Source organism: Glycine soja, chromosome 20 (assembly GCF_004193775.1).
Source record: "Glycine soja cultivar W05 chromosome 20, ASM419377v2, whole genome shotgun sequence".
Lineage (NCBI taxonomy): Eukaryota > Viridiplantae > Streptophyta > Magnoliopsida > Fabales > Fabaceae > Glycine > Glycine soja.
In genome coordinates this window covers 49,853,064-49,871,990 of record NC_041021.1, presented here as the reverse complement: position 1 = coordinate 49,871,990, position 18,927 = coordinate 49,853,064, and the positions used below count along the sequence as shown (strand labels likewise).

General features: G+C 34.1%; 2 protein-coding genes across 5 annotated transcripts; both read left to right on the top strand.

Moving 5' to 3' along the window:
* The first annotated feature begins 1,966 nt into the window (after positions 1–1,966).
* Positions 1,967–4,665, top strand: LOC114403101 (DEAD-box ATP-dependent RNA helicase 16-like). 2 transcript variants are annotated; one of them, XM_028365832.1, is made up of 8 exons: positions 1,967–2,189; positions 2,398–2,463; positions 2,622–2,801; positions 2,998–3,093; positions 3,272–3,409; positions 3,788–3,870; positions 3,969–4,006; positions 4,124–4,665. In XM_028365832.1, exons 1-8 carry the CDS (start codon positions 2,133–2,135, stop codon positions 4,261–4,263), a joined length of 798 nt encoding a protein of 265 aa, XP_028221633.1. In that variant the 5' UTR covers positions 1,967–2,132; the 3' UTR covers positions 4,264–4,665. The 2 variants fall into 2 exon arrangements, with proteins under 2 accessions (XP_028221633.1, XP_028221634.1); XM_028365833.1 differs by lacking the exon at positions 1,967–2,189 and adding an exon at positions 2,230–2,281.
* A 3,084-nt stretch (positions 4,666–7,749) lies between these two features.
* On the top strand, positions 7,750–16,833 carry LOC114402667 (lysine-specific demethylase JMJ25-like). Of its 3 annotated transcripts, none has more exons than XR_003664489.1 (14): positions 7,750–8,513; positions 8,596–8,741; positions 8,830–8,929; positions 9,266–9,398; positions 9,506–9,560; positions 9,681–10,320; positions 10,458–10,787; positions 11,291–11,713; positions 11,819–11,891; positions 13,455–13,540; positions 14,645–14,764; positions 14,926–14,996; positions 15,302–16,349; positions 16,438–16,833. XR_003664489.1 is itself a non-coding variant. In XM_028365318.1 (13 exons), the coding sequence occupies exons 1-13, from the start codon at positions 7,968–7,970 to the stop codon at positions 15,399–15,401; spliced, it is 2,823 nt and encodes a 940-aa protein (XP_028221119.1). In that variant the 5' UTR covers positions 7,750–7,967; the 3' UTR covers positions 15,402–16,833. The 3 variants fall into 3 exon arrangements, 1 of the variants encoding a protein (XP_028221119.1); XR_003664490.1 differs by having other exon boundaries at positions 16,427–16,833; XM_028365318.1 differs by having other exon boundaries at positions 15,302–16,833.
* Positions 16,834–18,927: the final 2,094 nt, after the last annotated feature.

Here is an 18,927-nt window from a genome sequence, read left to right as displayed (position 1 = left end):
GAATAGATGGAAAAATTGTACAGTTTTGCTGAAAAGTATGTATTTCACTACTGTTTTGCTCTTGCTGGTCTTCTTTAGCTTAAAGAAAAACTTACACTAGTGTGAAAACATTCATTTTTGTCCCCTATACTGGAATGTGCCTTGTTGCTTCTTCCCACATTTGAAGATTATATTCTATGCTAGCTAAAAATAAAATGAAATATTATGTCTGTAAAGTTTTGCTGGCCAAGTTTTTTCCCCTGTATGGTCATTGATCAGTCCATGGCATTATTTAAGATTAGGCTTACATTTATGTCCATTTGTTTAATCTCTCATCTATTGTATTTATTTGTTTCTGATACACTGTCTGCAGTGCTGACGTGGACAAACTAAAGAAGTTGATTCTGCACAGTCCCTTTATTTTGACTTTGCCTGAAGTGGGAAATCATAAGGATGAGGTCATTCCTAGAATGTTCAGCAATTCTGGGTAGTAAATTCTACCTGCCCTTTTGACATTATGGAGACGAACCAGTCTGACAAGGAAAAGTTTGATTTAGAGGGAGAAGATTTAACACTTTAAGATAAAAATGTCATTTGAATTAGTGATCCCAACAAAAATTTAAGTTTGTTTTTATGAATTTAAAATCTGATATTGTTAGCATTTCTCCCTAGAGCATGTTTGAAAGCTATATCACTTTTCACAATAGATTTTAGGTTGCGTTTTTCTTGCATTATATATATATATTCATTTATGTCTGTAGTGAGGAGAGTAGACTAGATGGAGAGAAGACAAACAATTCGAGGCAGAGGAAGACCCAAAAAGACTATAAGAGAGGTTATCAAAAAGGATCTCGAAATTAATGGTTTGGATAGAAGTATGGTACTTGATAGAACATTATGGCGGAAGTTGATCCATGTAGCCGACCCCACCTAGTGGGATAAGGCGTTGTTGTTGTTGTTGTTGTTGTTGTATGCCTGTATCTTTCTCATTCAACATTTTTTTTTCTGTGGAATTGATCAGGTTTTAAATGCTTTCATTAAATATTGTGTCAGATATCATGTCCTGCCAGTGATAAGTTACTTAACATCCTTGCTGTGTTGAAGTTGGGGTTGGTCCAAAAGAAAGTTCTGATATTCACAAATACCATAGACATGAGTTTCAGATTGAAACTATTCTAGGAAAAGGTATGTGTTTGATATATAACTATTCATGAGCATTCACTTGATAGATTTTCAGCTTTAAGTATGTGTTAGATATATAACTTTTCATGTATATTACATGTTAGGGTCCATGTGTCATTGGATATCTAATCATGCTATGTGCGGATAAGCCTGGTATTCCGTCATGTATATTATGGGAACTAGGCCCATAAGCTTTATTATATCTTCGTTATGGCAAACAATATCAATAGGATTACAAGCATTTGGCTCGTAGGTTGCATTCGTTGCAGCAAACAGTGTTGGGTTCCATTATATAACCCATAATGAAAGTGCATTCAAATGTACCATGAGAAGTAAAATTACATCAGTCTATCAAGGCTATATTTTATTATTCTATCTCAAATGTTTCATCATTCAGTTCATTGTCATCCTCATTTTACTTTCAAATCAGTATTTGCTCAAATCGTACACAAAGTCATCACCACTACCATTTTGAACTATAGAATGTCATAATAGAAGAAAAAATTAAATGGAAGTGTAAGGCGGAGACAATTCAATCCTTAAAAGAAGGAATATTTTTGTTTAGTTGTAAAAAGTGCGACAATTATGTCCTGTCCTTATGTTTTCGTAGACCATTTTGTCATTAAGTTTGTGTTCAAGGATTAATTTGACATTAAGTTGTAAAGTTTAGAGACTAATTTGACATTAGGTTATATAGCATAACATGTAAAATCTAGGAAATTAACTGGTAGAATTTTGAAGAAACCCATATAAAATCTAGGATTTAACTTTCTACTACTCAATACCCACACTCATTACCCATCCATTCCGTAAAATGAATTCCCAATACAAATGAGTTGTAGGTTTATCTCAAAGAATTCCAAATAGGCAAGTCCTAGGAGTGGGTATTTCTCCTTTCTACTCAAAGTGACAACGAAGGAAATATTTGAGGTCAGAATGTAAGACAGTGAAGGAAAAATTGATGAAAGAAAATGCTAAGTGCAAAGTTGGTTGCTTCCTCATATTCTCCTCCATGTGGGCTTATTCATGTAAAAATAAACTTCCTCTTTTTCAATACCTAGTGCACTAAGTGAAACAAGGCATTTCAATGTGTCATACTCAATGCATACATCGACATCAAGTGTGAATTTTTTCTATTTTGATTTGTATTGATTTTCATACTGTATCAGTTGCAGTGGAATTATTTTGTTGTCATTATTTCTTCCTCTCTCTCATTTCCCCCATTTATCCTTGCAGTTTGGAATTAGATCTGCTGTTTTAAATCCTGAGTTGCCTCAGAATTCTCGCCTCCATATTCTTGAGGTATGCAATGTTATTCAGTTCCTTCTTTCATTTGGTACTACAGCTGCTAAGACTGTTCTAACTTAAGTTTTCTTCAAAAAGTGATTTTTATTATCAATTCATTATAAAGTTTGGATCTTCATTTTCTCACATGATTTTGACAAACCCGTTTTTATCAGGAATTCAATGCGGGCCTGTTTGATTATCTAATTGCAACAGATCTTAGCCAGTCAAAGGAAAAGGATGAAGTGCCTAAGGAAAGTAATGTTGGATCATGGAAGTCTAGGCAACATGCTAAGATAAAATTAGATTCTGAATTTGGAGTTGTAAGGGGAATTGACTTTAAAAATGTATACACGGTATGCAAGTCCTCTCTTATATCTCTGTTATATTTGTGTCTAACATTGACATTTTGCTCTGCATATGCCATTTTTAGTAAGAGTTGCATACTATGTTAATTGGTAAATTCATCTTCTGGTTTATATCCATGTTTCATGGGGAGAGTCCCTGTTCAGCGAAACCAGTTAGTTAATGCTTTCTCTTGTTGATGAACAGGTTATAAACTTTGAAATGCCTGAAAGTGTAGCGGGATATGTACATCGAATTGGACGTACAGGAAGAGCATACAATTCTGGTGCTTCTGTCTCTCTGGTGAGTTTCTTGGACATAACAAATCCCCTTTTTCTCCATTACGGAAATTCCAAAATGTGTTATTTGTTGCATTTTGCTCTCTAGCCTGTCTTGGTCCATTTGGTATTCTATGGATATCCTAGATGGCACCAAGCTGCATAATGCTGGGTGATTTAGATATTTGTTTGTTTAATCTCAGGTTTCTACGGATGAGATGGATACTTTAGAAGAAATAAGATCTTTTGTTAGGGATGATGAAAACAAAGGCACAAATTCCATTGCTGAGTTTCCCCTCCTCACCAAGAATGCAGTTGAATCTTTACGGTACAGGGCTGAGGTAATTTATTATTTCCTTTACTCTTGACGAAAAACTAAAATAGGATTCCTTGATGCATCAAATCTGAGAGCCTTTTTGGTTGACTTGGTATATTTTTTCCTTCAGTATTCGTATTAATTAATCCTCTTATGTGTCAATTTTTTTCTAGGTTTGTGACCACAAAAATGAGAAACATCCTTTTTGTGATCTTGTCATTTGTGTCAGCATCTTGCACATATTCTCATCTGTTTTTCTTTTCTTAAATGAATAATGTATAGAATATATTTTGCACCGTCTGTTCTTTTCTGACTTTAGGTGGATATGCTATGCGTGCCCAAGTATATTTGGTGTAACTAGCTGCTTTTGAAAATAATAATGATGATTGGCTTTTTCTTGCAGGATGTTGCAAAGAGTGTAACTAGAATTGCTGTCCGAGAGTCACGAGCCCAGGATTTGAGGAATGAAATTTTGAACTCTGAAAAGTGAGTGCCTGCTATTGCATTTGGTATGAGAATTGTAACTATGATCTAAGTTTATTCCCTTTCTAATTCATTTCTGCAAAACTGTGCTTTTATTTTAGGTTGAAAGCCCACTTCGAAACTAATCCAAAAGACCTAGGTAATGTAATAGGTTGATGTTATCGTTAAAATATACAATTGGCATTTATTGTTTTTTATTTTTTTAAAAACTTATGTTTGAAGTTAAATTTAAAGGATTGAAATTGTATTTGAACAGATCTACTGAAGCATGACAAAGTTTTGAGCAAGAATCCACCACCTCCGCACCTACGTGATGTGCCTGAGTACCTATTAGACAAACCAACAAAAGAGGCAAGGGAAATGGTCAAGCTTGCAAGGGATCCAAGAGAAAATTAAGAAAAGATGGAGACCCTCTGAAGGCTATCTATGCTGTGGTATGATTAACCTTTAGCCATCGATTTTACCTGTTATGCCAATTTTGAATCTTTAATGATGAAGGTGTCGGTGGAGAGGAAAAATTGTGTCTGGATGCTTATAAAATATAAGTACAAATACAATGTTGCACAAATCTAAAGATAACGCTAGAGTGTCATTAGTTGTTACTTTGTAATACTATTTCTGTATTCTGTATGACTTTTATACGTTTTTGTCAGGGATCAAAAAGACCGCACAAACACAAAAAGAATAAGGGTGTTTGATTGATTTGCCCTTTTCTTACAAAGCCTTATAACAGGCTCAATTTTGTTGTAATTTAGCTCCAAATATCGTAAAACAACAGTGAAGTATTGGAATTATTGATCCCTTTATACCGCGTAGGGCCTGAAGTTATTTCTCGTTACAAAGTTAAATTTTGCTAATTGAAACTAGAATTTCGCTTTCGTCCATGTCTCTTGTCTTGCATGTGGCATGTGGAAGATCATATTGGTGACACTAGAGTGTCTTCCCTTCCCATTCCAAGAACGTTACTGCAGTTGCCTGTGGCCGAGTCAATTTTATTTTTACTATTAAAAGAAAGTGTTTATAATTTAAAAATGTTTTAAGAAACTTATACAATAAGTTTCTTGTTTTGTAAGAAGCAATGTTGAAGTTTAAATTAATGTTTTTTTTTTTATAAAAAAACTATATTATCTCTGTCTAACACGATGTTAAACATATTTGGATTATACGGGGAGAACTTAAAATTATTTTTACTTTAGAAGCGATAATCTTTTCCTTCTTTATTTAGTATATTGAAATTTGTAAAAATACTTTCTAAACATTAGGTAGCGAAGGATTTTTTTTTATAAAAAAAACATGTAAATAATATATGATAGTATGAATGTTTTTTGGGTGTATGAATGTCTAAACTATCATTTTAATTTTAAAAATATAAAATGGAAAGCATGTTAAAAATTAATTGTTAGTGACATTAAAAGCTGTAGTAGAAAGTCTTTATAATTCTTTATAACATGTTAAAAATGGATTTGTTTTGAATGGAATGTAATTTATCCTTTTTTATTATCTAAAATAAAAATAAGTTAGGTAACACAATATCTTTTAGGTTGAATTAATTAACTCCCTAAAAATTATAATTGTGTCCTTGATCTTGAAAATTTTGTGTAATTGAGCTCTGGAGGTAGTTTATGACAGCTTAAAAGTTAAAATAGTCAAATAATGTCAATTTGAGACCATTTAAAATCATTCTATAAATTAACATGTGGCGGTGATGGGTTTGATTCTTAATTTATGCGTGTGGAAAAACATTTGTTATAAGAGAGCTTAGTTCAAACCAAAAAATAATTCTATAAACTCAATATTTTGTTTTTATAATATTAAGCATCTAATTACAATTTTTTCTAGTCTGGAGACCTAATAATTATTTTTTTAAAATAATTTAGGAACTAATTAATATAATTTATCTTTTATTGTGAAATAAAGTTTAGGAACAAGATGGGAAAGTATTATAAATTTTTTATAATAAACTACTTTGAAAAATTATTTTTATCTTTATACCACAAGAGTTTTTTACTCTCTTGTTTTAGACTTTTTAAAACACTAGTAGAGTAATTGGTCATTTCTTTCTTTCAATCCAAACACGTTTTCATATGATCCTAACAATGATGCGTTCATACCACCAAATCACTACAAACTAACTACCCTATAAGCCTACATCAGCTGACCAATGTGGTCCATAATCCCATTCCCCATTAGGTTCTGAGGTTCCAACTAAAAACCAAGCCATCAAAAAAGGAGTAGATTTGAGCATAAAGGGAGTTCTAGCTTAGTCAGAACCAACAATCAAGTCAAAGTATTAAGAAGACCTTTCTACTGGCATTGAGACTATTGCAGTAAATTTTGAAAATATATCTAACTTAGTGAAAAAAAAGAGATAGAGAAAGGAAGAGTAATGTTTGAGATGCTATAAAAGAGATCCAAAATCCTGATGACAAAACTTATTACATGGTGGGTAATTTGCTTAATACTAAAGCAAAAAATGACTTGTTCTTATAGATGTCATTGGACGAACGCTTATCTTGGATAAACTTCAAGTTAGAATTCTTATAGTTTGATCATCTCTTAACAACTAGGAGCGAAAAGATGCTAACACATGGAGGGCTAGCTAGTATAGCTTTAGACGTGTGAATAATTTCTATATAAGTGGACAAAAACTAGAATCAATTAGCTATTAAATTTTGGAAAAATTTAATTATAAAAATCTTTTATAAAAATCTTAAAATCATTCCATTCCTATAAAATCTTTTAAAATCCATAAGATTTTTTATGAAAAAAAAGTCTTTTAAAATCCTAATTGAATACACTCTTTTAGAAATTCTTTTTATTCAATTAGGATTTGAAAAGATTTTAAAAACACTTCTTTTTGATTGATTAAAACACTCTTGTGATATTTAATTAAGATTTTTAAAGAAGATAAAAAATCTTATTAAATATCACAAATCTTAGTTAGATATTATTAAATTTTTAAAAAGTATATCCTTACTTGATTACTTATTTTTATAATAAATTTGCTCTAGAAGAGGTATTTTTAAAAATAAATATTTTCATTTTCATTATAAATAAATCTTGTTTCCCGTTTTCAAATTTAAAGATATAATTAATTTTTAAAATAATATAAGGATTTTATAAAATTGACAACTTTTACAATGACATATAATTACTATGGAAGGTTATGTTTAGTTTAAGAAATTAGTCAACGTGATGTACTAAGATTTAAATATGAGGTGAGAAGTTACTTTTAGTATTCAATTATATCTTGAATATAAATTCTCTTTGAAAGATCATAACTATTGATAAAAAAAATATTATTACATTACATCTAATAAGTTCATTAAATTTTAAAATAAAAATATAGTTAAGTTTTTTATTAACTAACAAATTAAAAATCTTTTCATTAAAAATTAAACTCATAATTTAATTATACATGATTATTTATGAAGCAATCATAGATAAGTTGCTATTATTATTGGTAAATCATAACAACATTCCAATCCCAACTAAACAAATATTGTACAATAAGAAAGATCAAAATTTAAACTATTAAAATTCATTGTAAGATTTTGAAAAAAATATTAATTAAAATACATTGATACTATAAATAAATTTTACATTATTATTTAATTTATGAATTACCTATATTATATTTTTTTTATTAATAAAAAATTTGTGTGAATTAAATTTTGAGAACTCATCAAATCCATGATAAATTTCAAATCTTAAAAAGTACTTATACAAATCCTTATTAATTATCTACCAACAAAATTCCTATATATGGACGATAAGGAAAATCGAATCCATCTCCTCCTTTTGTTTCTAATTAACTCTGTAATTTAAGACAGTTTCTAATGAATACATAGTCCCTCCCCTCCGATATGAAAAGTAAATAAAAATCAATTAATTATTAATATTTTTTTACCGTTGGAGTTGCAGGCGCAGAAGGGATGACCCCTCTGTATGTGTGTAAGCTTTTTGGAATTCTTATCTAACCCAACTGTCTCCATTCCCATATCTCACTCGCTTCGCAATTCAATTCCTTCCACTACAACAGTAAGTAAAAAAGGGTTTGCTTTCGCTCCCTCGTGCTTCGGTTAGGGTTTCTTCCTCAGATGGATAACGCGCGATCGGCCAACGGCGAGGAGAATGCGGCGGGAATTCCGGACGATTTGCGGTGCAAAAGGTCCGATGGTAAGCAGTGGCGCTGCACGGCGATGTCGATGCCAGACAAGACCGTCTGCGAGAAGCACTACATCCAGGCCAAGAAGCGCGCCGCCAATTCCGCAATGAGGGCCAACCTCAAGAAAGCGAAGAGGAAGTCGCATTCACTGTCGTTGAACGAGTCCGATAATGTTTATTTGGAGAGCAAGAGCGATGATTTCGACCTTCCTCTCTCCTCCATTGGCCTCTCGCAGAAGAAGCTCTCCAAGAACGAGTTTCGCTACGAGCCTGAGCGCGACGCGCGAAGAGGCTCGTCTGCGAGACGCGCTTCGAACCTCAACGATGATGATGATGATGATGATGATGATGTTGTCGTGGATGTGGATGGGGATGGGGATGGGGATGCGGCGCTCTATGAGGAAGAGAATTGGGTCTCCTATGATTCCCCGCCGGATTCTTCACGCAAGAGGTCTCGGAGGAGCTTGGAAGCTAATGCTGTGAGTTGGTGTTTGAGTTTTGATTTAGTGGATCCAAGTGTAGTATAATGTGATGAATTTGGAAGGTTGTGTTGTGTGGCAGGAATATTCGGATGGAACATCCGGTTCGTCTGACGAGGACACCGGCGGGCAGACTTGTCACCAGTGCCGGAGGAATGACCGCGATCGAGTTACTTGGTGTCAACGGTGTGATAGGAGGGGATATTGTGATAGCTGTTTATCAACATGGTGAGTTTTTGGAATTTAGTGATGATAAGTGGTAGTTCTTTCAGTTGGGTTGAGACTGTTATGTTAGTTATGGTTTACTTGTTTTTAGGTACTCGGACATTTCATTGGATGAAATTCAGAGGATATGTCCTGCTTGCCGGGGTATATGTAATTGCAAGACTTGCTTGCGGAGTGATAATTCCATTAAGGTATTTTGATTGTTATGGACTTAGCCTGTTGGGATGAACTTCTACGTAAGTACTTGAAATGAATTGAGTTTCTACCATAAGCTAAAATTAACTTATGTGCTATAGCTTTCGGAGAAGTTAAATGAGAGAGTTTCTACAAAAATTTAAGTGCTTAGGTTAATTTTAGCATATGGGAGAAGCTCAATTCATCTTACTTTTCTATTTCCTTCTCCTATAAGTGTTTATGGAGAAGTTTATCCAAAAAGGGCCTTCAAATTTGATGAGGCATGCCTTTCAAGTTTAGCATGTGTAATTTCTTTTCTTCTTAGTGAATTTTCTGCTTTTTCTGGGACTAAGGTTCGGATACGCGAGATACCTGTTCTTGATAAGTTACAGTATCTCCACGTGCTGTTGTCGTCGGTGCTTCCGGTGGTAAAGCAGATCCACCATGAGCAGTGTTTTGAAGTTGAACTTGAAAAGAAGTTGCGTGGTAAGGTTTATTTGGGTTTGCTGGTAGTTTTGTGGTTGTGTATGTTGGTTTTCTTTTTGTGTGGTGAATAAGTAGTTGATGCTGTAAAAATGGTTTCTCTCTCTCAGGTGCTGAAATAGATCTTCCGAGGATAAAATTGAACACAGATGAGCAGATGTGCTGGTACATTTGTAACAAATTTTGTTGAATTGTTGGTTTTAGTGGGTGCTGAAGTATCATGCACCTGTTCCTTATTCTTAGACAGTATAAGGTTCATTATTTATTTTTATTTGTTTCTTGCAGCAATTTCTGTAGGATACCTATTACTGATTATCATCGACGCTGTCCAAGTTGCTCATATGATTTGTGCCTTAATTGCTGTCGAGATCTTCGAGAAGCAACTGCAGATCACAATAAAGAACCTCAAACAGAGCAAGCAAAAACTTCTGATCGAAATATATTAAGTAAATTTCCGCATTGGAGATCCAATGACAACGGAAGTATTCCATGTCCCCCTAAGGAGTATGGTGGCTGTGGTTATTCTTCATTAAATTTAAGCCGAATTTTCAAGATGAACTGGGTTGCAAAGTTGGTCAAAAATGTAGAGGAAATGGTTAGTGGCTGCAGAATTAGTAATGCTGATGATCCACCGGAAACTGGGCGGAATGATCTCAGACTTTGCCAATATTCTCATAGAGAAGCCAGTGATGATAATTATCTTTATTGTCCAGCATCTGATGATATCAAAACTGATGGGATTGGCAGTTTTAGAAAGCATTGGAAAACTGGTGAGCCCATTATTGTTAAGCAAGTATTTGATGGGTCATCCATTTCAAGCTGGGATCCAATGGTCATATGGAGAGGGATTCTAGAGACAACAGATGAGAAAGCAAAAGATGAAAACAGGATGGTTAAGGCCATAGATTGCTTAGATGGGTCTGAGGTACAAATATATCTTTACCTCTTCTCTTTTTGGTGATTGAATTTGTTTTGGTTTTATCTATTGCACTGTTTTTGGTTCATCATTTATGCTAAATTACTCTGCATTATGGCTGCATTTTGTTATTTTAATATTGACAGATTGATATTGAGCTTGCTCAGTTCATGAAAGGATACTTTGAAGGGCATATTCTTGAAAATGGTTGGCCGCAGTTATTGAAATTGAAAGATTGGCCTTCACCTAGCGCTTCTGAAGAATTTCTACTGTACCAAAGACCCGAGTTTATCAGCAAACTACCTTTACTTCAGTATATTCACTCCAAGTGGGGCCTTCTCAATGTTGCAGCTAAATTGCCTCATTACTCCTTGCAGAATGACGTAGGACCCAAGATATATATATCTTATGGGATTAGTGATGAACTTGGTAGAGGTGATTCAGTGACAAATCTCCACTTCAATATGCGTGACATGGTATATTACTTTACCCTCATTAACCTGTGAGATGATAAATGGTCTTGTTTTTGTCTTTTATAGTTTGAACAGATACAAGTTATTATTTACAGCCACTTTATGGTTATCTGGGTTCCTAGATAGACTGCAACTTCTTTAGGTTCAAATTTCAAGTGAATTAACTATATCAATTTGATGCTTCATTGTTAATTTATGTTTGGTTATGTATTTATCATGTTCTTCCCATATTAATATATGCAGGTTGATATTTGTACCTAATTAATTGTCAATAGTAAGTGCTTAATAACAATTTATTAAGTGCTATGCATATTCAAATGTCGGATGTTTACCCAAACTCTGCTACATACTGTGCATTTGTGTTTAATATTTTAAAGTTCTCTCCCTCTCTTCTCCCTGTTATCTTGTCTAGAGTGAAATAATGGAATTTTGATTTTATTTGAAGAAAAGGAAAAAAGGGGGCTAGGAGTAAAGTAACATATAATTAATTTACTGAGTTTCAACAGGTGTACCTTTTGGTTCATACAAATGAAGTAAAGCTGAAGAACTGGCAGATAACTGAAATTGAAATGATGCAAAAAGATAAAGCTAATAAGGAATCGGAGGCAAAAGAATCGGACAGGGATCCTCAAATATCTTCAGGGGGGAGTTCACCTGATTCCTTACTTGGTACAAAAAGTAGTGGACTGGAAATGGACTCAAACCAGAATAAGTCAATCATGGATCAAGGGTTTGAAATTTATTCTAGTGCTGAAGGTAATACGGCCAATTGTAAACTTCCGTTCACACAAAATGGAGATGTCTTTGAGAAAACACATCCTGGAGTTCTTTGGGATGTTTTTCGCCGGCAGGATGTTCCAATATTGACTAAATATTTGAAAATACATTGGAAGGAATTTGGGAAGTCAGATGATCTAGGAAATGAATTTGTAAGTCTTTAAGAAAACATTTAAAATTACACTGCTTCCTCCTTTTTATTGGTAAACTAACTAGGTTTGTTTTTTAATTATTGCTGATGGCTCTTTGGATTCAAGGTTGAATGGCCTCTTTATGATGGAGCTATTTTTCTTGACAAGCACCATAAAAGAAAGTTGAAGGAAGAATTTGGTAAGATCTTATGTTTTTCTTTCTTTGAATTGTTCAAGAGCTAGATAGATAAGTGGTATAAGTTAGTTTGACGCGGTGGAATTACATAGGGCCTTGCCTTGCCCTTGGCAGTTCATCACACCCTGTAAATTGACAAAATATTGTAGTGTTTCTTTAATGTTTTTTTTTTAAAATTTTTTTTATCAGTGTTTGTTTAATGATTGCAATGAGTGAGATGGAAGGGGGGAAATAATTCCCCCTTTTTTGGGAGTTTAAGAAATTTTGAAGGGAAGTGAATATGAGGAGGACAATTCCCTCTCATTCCCCTAGTGCTATGTTTGGAAGCTTTTGATTGATGCAGAGGGGAGGGATGTTAAAAATTATTGTTTGGATGTTTTAAGTAAAGGAAGTGAGTGGAGTTCTTGTCCTAGTTTTGGAGGTAAATGGAATAAGGAGGGGTTAATTGCTTTCTCTTCGTCAAACATTTTTTACAAAGGTCAAGTCAATTTGTTGGAAAGCCACTTTAATTGTTGTTACCCCTAGCTTACCTTAAGTGCCGCCTATTAGAGTTGGTTGCCAATGTCTTGGGGAGGGCTACCTATGAAGAGTCTGACTAGAAAGGCTAAGTGAAGTGTCGTAGTGTGCAGCCACTAAAACGACTTTTAGGGGGTTGAGGTCCTACGCCGACTAGAGATAAGGCATAAGCAGTACTTGTAAAGCTTGGGCCTTGGGCAATCCTTACCATACAAGACGATTTTGTGGGGTTGAGTTAGACCCTAAACCCGAAATCTAAGATGGTATTAGAGCCTATCCTAGATACATTGTTGGGGCACCAACATTGCCACGCTCCAGGCCCATAGCCCTAGGCATTAGGGGGTGTGTTGGACAGCTTCCTTAATTGCAGTCACTGCTAACCTGCTTTAATTGCAGCAGCATATGAGAGTTGGTTGCCAATGTCTCAGAAAAGGCTACCTATGAAGGGACTGACCAGAACGGCTGAGTGAAGCGTCGTAGTGTGCAATCAATGAGTCTGAAACATCAACTCTTAGGGGGTTGAGATCCCACATTAACTAGAGATAAGGCCTTAGTATTGCTTATAAAGTTTGGGCAATTCTCACCATACAATTCGGTTTTGTGAGGTTAAGTTAGGCCCTAAGCCCAAATTCTAAGAAAACAATTTTCAATTCCCTTAGTCTTCCTTACGTCCCATCCCAATATTGCCTAAAACAACTCTTTTTTTTATTTTTTTTGGGGGGGGGGGGGTAGCTTTGCCTTGTATATAAAAATACATTTACTATTTTAACCCTATAAAACTTTTTTTGTTAGTTTCACATATTAAAATGTTACGCTCACAGCCTTTTTTCTTTTAAATTTGCTGGTATAAGAAAAGATAAGTGAGCATTTGTATGAGGGGCCTAATTGTAGGTATCTTGAGAGACTGAGACCAATTTTCTCATGTGTACTGTTTATTATTGGAATCTTAGCACTGATGTGCTAAATTGTGGGTAGCCTTAAGAATTTCTGAAACAATTAATTTTATTTATCTTCTTCCTTTTTAATGTTATTTGTATCCTTCCTAAATAGGAGTGGAGCCTTGGTCATTTGAACAGAATTTGGGGGAAGCTATATTTGTTCCAGCTGGTTGCCCTTTCCAAGCAAGGAATGTCCAGGTAAGTTCATTTACCTAATGAGTTCACCTCATATACTAATTGCTAAATTGATGGCCATCATAGTTTTATATCTGTTATCCACACAAAGGAATTTTGATCTGATAGTGTCTACCATTATTAATATAATCTCTTTTGTTTTTATGAATATTTAATGTACCGAGTTACTGAGGTCTTATTCTAGAGCTGATACTAACATAACTCAAGTGATTTGAATTATATGGTAAACAATTTTATTGCTTCATTGTTTGTTTTCTACTTGAGCTGATTTATAACAAAACATTATGCCATTGATTGATCCATGTAACCGAATGCACCTACTTTGTTATTTTTGCTACTTGAGTGAAACAAACATTCCTATCTATTAATATCTAACTATCTAAAGTTAAATTGCGCATTTCCTATTGAGCTTATTTGAAACCAAATGATAGAGTGATAGTTGGCTTTGGTCTGTTGTTAATCTATCAAGTATATTGAATTTGAGTCCTTTGCTAGCATTAATAACTGTTTTTTGTTTTGTGTGGATCCCTCCTTTCCAAAGTTAATGTTACCACCCCATCCATTAATTGGAAGAACTCTATAATCGCAGGTTAAGACTTAAGACCCTGTGCAGCTAGGATAATGCTGTGTAGTGGCAGTTCCAGGCTTTGGTTTGTCAGGAGCTGGGATAAATCTTAGAGCAATTACACTAACGCTCCCAACATTTTCCCAAATTCCGCTTACCAAAAAGAAAATTTCTTAGTTAAATTTCTTAATTTCTTGATATAGAAAATTAGAAATAACACCAACCTGCCTTACCAAAAAGAAGTGAGTTAAATGTGATATGTAGGTCAAAATAATGTAACTTAATCCAAATTTTCTGAATGATCTGATCTCACTTAACTAAAGGAATCAACATTTTGGAAGTTATTAGAAATGATTTTATAAGCTTCTTTAATTAAATTTATATTGCACTTCTTTTGAACTATAATCTTTAGCTTAGATTCATTACCATCCCAGATGTGATCATTATCATAAATTTGATGCAGTAAATTGGATTTTTTTTTTGTTTAATGAAAACAATTTGGCCAAATTTGTCATAATATGTGTGATCACTCTATATTTCAGTCCAATGTTCAGTTGGGCCTTGATTTCTTATCTCCGGAAAGCGTGGGTGATGCTGTAAGATTGGCAGAGGAAATTCGCTGTCTACCTAATGAACATGAAGCAAAGCTTCAAGTTTTGGAGGTCAGAAGAGAGGAGTTACATTTAAGTATTAAGTTTCTTTTTTGTTGCCACTTGCCTGTCCCTCCCTATTTTGTCCTTTTAAAATGCTTGTGTTTAAAAAAATATTTATGTTGGCACTTTGGTGTTGATGTATCATCTATGCTTCTTGGACATTTATGCAGGTTGGGAAGATATCTCTTTATGCAGCAAGTTCAGCCATCAAAGAAGTTCAAAAACTTGTACTTGACCCAAAGTATGCAAATTTTACACTTGTCCTGGCAATTGCTTTAGTTCTCTCTCTTCCAACGTCCTTGTCCTTAAAAATGGAAAATAAATTGTTTTGCTTGACTGATGGTTCTTATTCCTTGGCTTTAACTTTTGTTATACTTGGATTTTGGAATTGGCCAGTTGTCCTGTTAGGTCCCCTGCAAGGTCAACCATAGACAGAAATGTGATGCTTACTTATTGATTGATTTTTGTGATAAATAATTGTCCCAATGTCAACATCTTCTTACTGCTACCTAAAATAGTGAAACGGCTTAACTGTTGTTTTGTCAGAGTTGGCGCAGAGATTGGATATGGAGACCCTAATTTGACTGCAATGGTTTCTGAGAATTACGAGAAGATGGTTAAGCGGAGGCAGATTACTTGTGCTTGAACGTCCACATTCAGTTTGGTCATTGAATCCAGAAGGGGGGGGGGGGGGGGGGGTGGATTGTGTACAATAGTTGTATTTGAGTAATATTTTATGGGTTGGTATTCAGGGTAGTTTTGATCAAATACCTAGGTAATCATTTAAATGTGTATAATAGTTACGTTAGAGAATCATATAATAACAAAACTTCAAATCTGTATTTTATTTCAAAATGTGGAAAAGAAACAATGTAATATATACAAAGTTAAAAACTTGTTTCCGCTGCCCTTTTAGTTAAATTAAGAAATGCATTGGGTTTAGAAATGGCAACAAGCGCCGCACATATCACGCAACAACTTGAAATTGGTTCTCGGTTAAGTGGACATTCCCTAGCCATGCAACACAAAAACATAGCTTCGGAAACAAAGGAGTTACAAGGTCGACCTAAGAGAAGCTTTTTTCTGGGTCTTGGCTTGTGACCTTATTTTCCACTGAAGCTTCGTTTTGAACCACTAAGTCGTGAGGCTAAATGAATTAGCAATCCGATAGAAATCTGACTTCAGTCCTGGCCACTCTGCTTCAGGTGCTTGAGCATTCAAAGTAAAAAGCCTACCACCACGAGCGCAGCAGACGGAAACATTGTGCCGCCTAAACGAGGGACTCTCAACTCTGAACTCCAGTTCGTAGTATTTGACATTTCTAACGAAATCCTCTCAAACTTGATTTTATCAAGTTGCCCTGATCCTGTTATGCTTCGAACCACTGCTTCACCCACCTCATCTGGCCCCCCAAATGCTTCAATCCTAGTAAAAAGGTTAGGTGTACAAGTTGTCAATCTTTCTTTTCTTAATAATTAGAGTAGTCTGGAGCAACAGATGAAACAATGAGTTCTCTCCAGTGGAACCGGGGGATCCAATGATCGTTCCATCTCTCTTTTCTTAGCAGCGTCTGATCTCCCACCTAATTTGCTGGGTATGTGATATATAAAGAGTTCTTTTTTCCCCTTTACTTGTATACACTGGTTCTTAATAATATAATGAATTTTTAAGGCGAATTACAGAATCCTTCCTTTGTGTCAACGCAACGGCTGTAGCCTCCAATGGGATAAAGCACGTCCAGCTTCAGATTACGCCCACTTTGTGGTGGCAAACCAAGAAGAAAACTAGTGATGCCTCTGAAAGGATCATCGCCGGAACATTGTGGTATTCGAATTGGTTTCCATACCCCAAACCTGGGTTGCACTGCCATACCCATGTGCTGTTCTAAATAACAGGGCACTTGTCGTGCTATATCATATGGATGCAATTTAATTTACGCCATATACTCTCTACTTTGTCACTACATTGTGGCTCCTCATGGGAATGGGATAGCTCTTAATCTTATCTGCTTCATGTGGTTCTCATTCCTTCGGGTAATCAAGAGCCACGGCATAAATTAGTTTCCCACTTTGTTTTAATTCTTGCCTTCATTTGTGAAGATTTTGACTATACATGAAATGTGAGATAAATTAATTTTGACAGTATGAAATATCTTACTTGGTCGTATGGTAAAAAACTTAATTCTCTCACGTGATAATCTGGTTAAGCATAAATCAAATTGTGCTTTAACTTTAACAAGGAATTCCCAATAATTTATGCTTTCATTTAAGATTTGGCCTATACTGTAGTCGCGGATGTATTACCAAGAGGGTGGGCAATGAAAAAAAATTAATCTCGAAAATATAATTCTTTTTATCTATATATTTATTTGTAGCTATCTATTTTAATTATATGGTTAAGATTCAACAACTGTTACTCCCTCTCCCCCTCTCTATAAAACATATTGTCGGTTCGTTAGTTCAAATAGTACATATTTGATTTCCTTCATAGCTTTGTTAAACTTAATTCTTATAAAATAATTTAATTATTTTATTAAAATTAAATGATTTCTTTTATTTACTTTCCAACGAGTTATCACAAGAATATCATGTTTTGAAGAATATTTGTTTCATGACAACTTGATAATTCTTAACTTCAATTTTCTAAACTAAAAGAATAAGTGCATGTTTGATTCTGTGTAATCTGATGTCATACGAATCTCGAGACAAATCCAATGATCCATTATAAACTAAACGCATAAGAAAGAGTCTGATTAATGCTTTTGCTAACGTTCGTTTGTGTTTGCAAACGGTTACACAAACATACTAATGAGTTGTTAATGTAAACTATTCTTAGGTCTACTTTGTATTTAGCTAGTCATTTTGAGAATTACATAATTTTGATGAACATTCTATAAAATTTAAGAGCAAAGGAACATCTTTGTTAGGTTAAAAAAACATTTGCATAAATTTTTTTATTTAAAAAAAATTAACATTCTCATCATTAATAAAAGATATAAGAAAACTTTATTATTAAGTTTTAACGTAGAGTATCTAAAAAAGTTATATCACAAAAAGGTATTTTAGAAGAAAAAAAACGTTTATATATTCAGAAAAATTCTATTAAAATCAAATATAACAATTTTTTATTCCCATAAAACTGTGCAAAGAGTATTTGATGTGTTTGCTTGGAAAAACAAGTAAAAAAAGACTCAATAGTAAAGTTTGAAGAGATTAAGCATAAAGAATACTTATAGCCTGTTGTGGTTAGTGCAATCTTGGCGGTTTTGTCAAAGACGGAACATAGTCTAAAGTTGCAAGCGAACTAGTAGAAGTCCTTCTTATTATTATTATTATTATTATTATTATTATTATTATTATTATTATTATTATTTTATCTCTTTTCAAACGTTCTCATTTTTTTATATTTTTTAAACAAACCTTTAAATGAGATAAAATAGTGTTTCATAAAATCCTAACATTATTGTCTGTTTGATAAGACTACAAAAAGGATTTGAGAAAATCTCTTAAACAGAATTTAACTTTCTTTTTGTGTTTTCTTGTGTTTTTCAATTTGATATTAGAGTTCAGCTTCTAGAGTTGAGCATTAACAATGTTAAAGGACAAAAATCTGAGATGACAAAATCTAGAATTCATTCCTAGCTATTGGAGCCTTTTTGTCAGGGTCGCCAACTTTCATTGGAGAAGACTATTCATACTGGAGATATCATATGGAGATGTACATAAAGTCTACACAATACAATATTTGGAAGATCATCACCCATGGAGATGCCATAGCTAGTCACCAAACTTAAAGAGTAGTATACTCAAGACAACTTCAACACCCTTCAGCTCATGCTAGGTAAAGGTATATTATCACTTGTGCTTTATCTTGATCTGAATATAACAAGTTTTGTAGTTGTAAGACCACAAAGGAGATGTGGGGTGCCATTCATCAAATTACTTATGAAGGGACTGGAGATTTTGACCAGTTGATAAAAGCTGCCACCTTGATGAGAACTATGACATATTTACCAAGAAGGAGGACAAAACCATTGATAAGATGTTTAGTGTAGATTCAAAACCATCTCAAATGGTGTCAAAGGCTCAAAATAATCTAAAGATCCTAGACAGTCTTTTCAAAGTGTGTTGACCAAGTAGCACAGTCATCCAAGAAGGTCATAATATGAAAAC

Excerpts from the sequence above, each read along its gene's own strand:
- LOC114403101 (XM_028365832.1), top strand. The coding sequence starts at position 2,133 with ATGCTAAGTGCAAAGTTGGTTGCTTCCTCATATTCTCCTCCATGTGGG. Across the intron at positions 3,871-3,968 it reads GAAATTTTGAACTCTGAAAA|GTTGAAAGCCCACTTCGAAA; the intron begins GTGAGTGCCTGC and ends CTTTTATTTTAG. Across the intron at positions 4,007-4,123 it reads AACTAATCCAAAAGACCTAG|ATCTACTGAAGCATGACAAA; the intron begins GTAATGTAATAG and ends GTATTTGAACAG.
- LOC114402667 (XM_028365318.1), top strand. The coding sequence starts at position 7,968 with ATGGATAACGCGCGATCGGCCAACGGCGAGGAGAATGCGGCGGGAATT. Across the intron at positions 8,514-8,595 it reads GGAGCTTGGAAGCTAATGCT|GAATATTCGGATGGAACATC; the intron begins GTGAGTTGGTGT and ends GTTGTGTGGCAG. Across the intron at positions 14,765-14,925 it reads CAAAGCTTCAAGTTTTGGAG|GTTGGGAAGATATCTCTTTA; the intron begins GTCAGAAGAGAG and ends ACATTTATGCAG.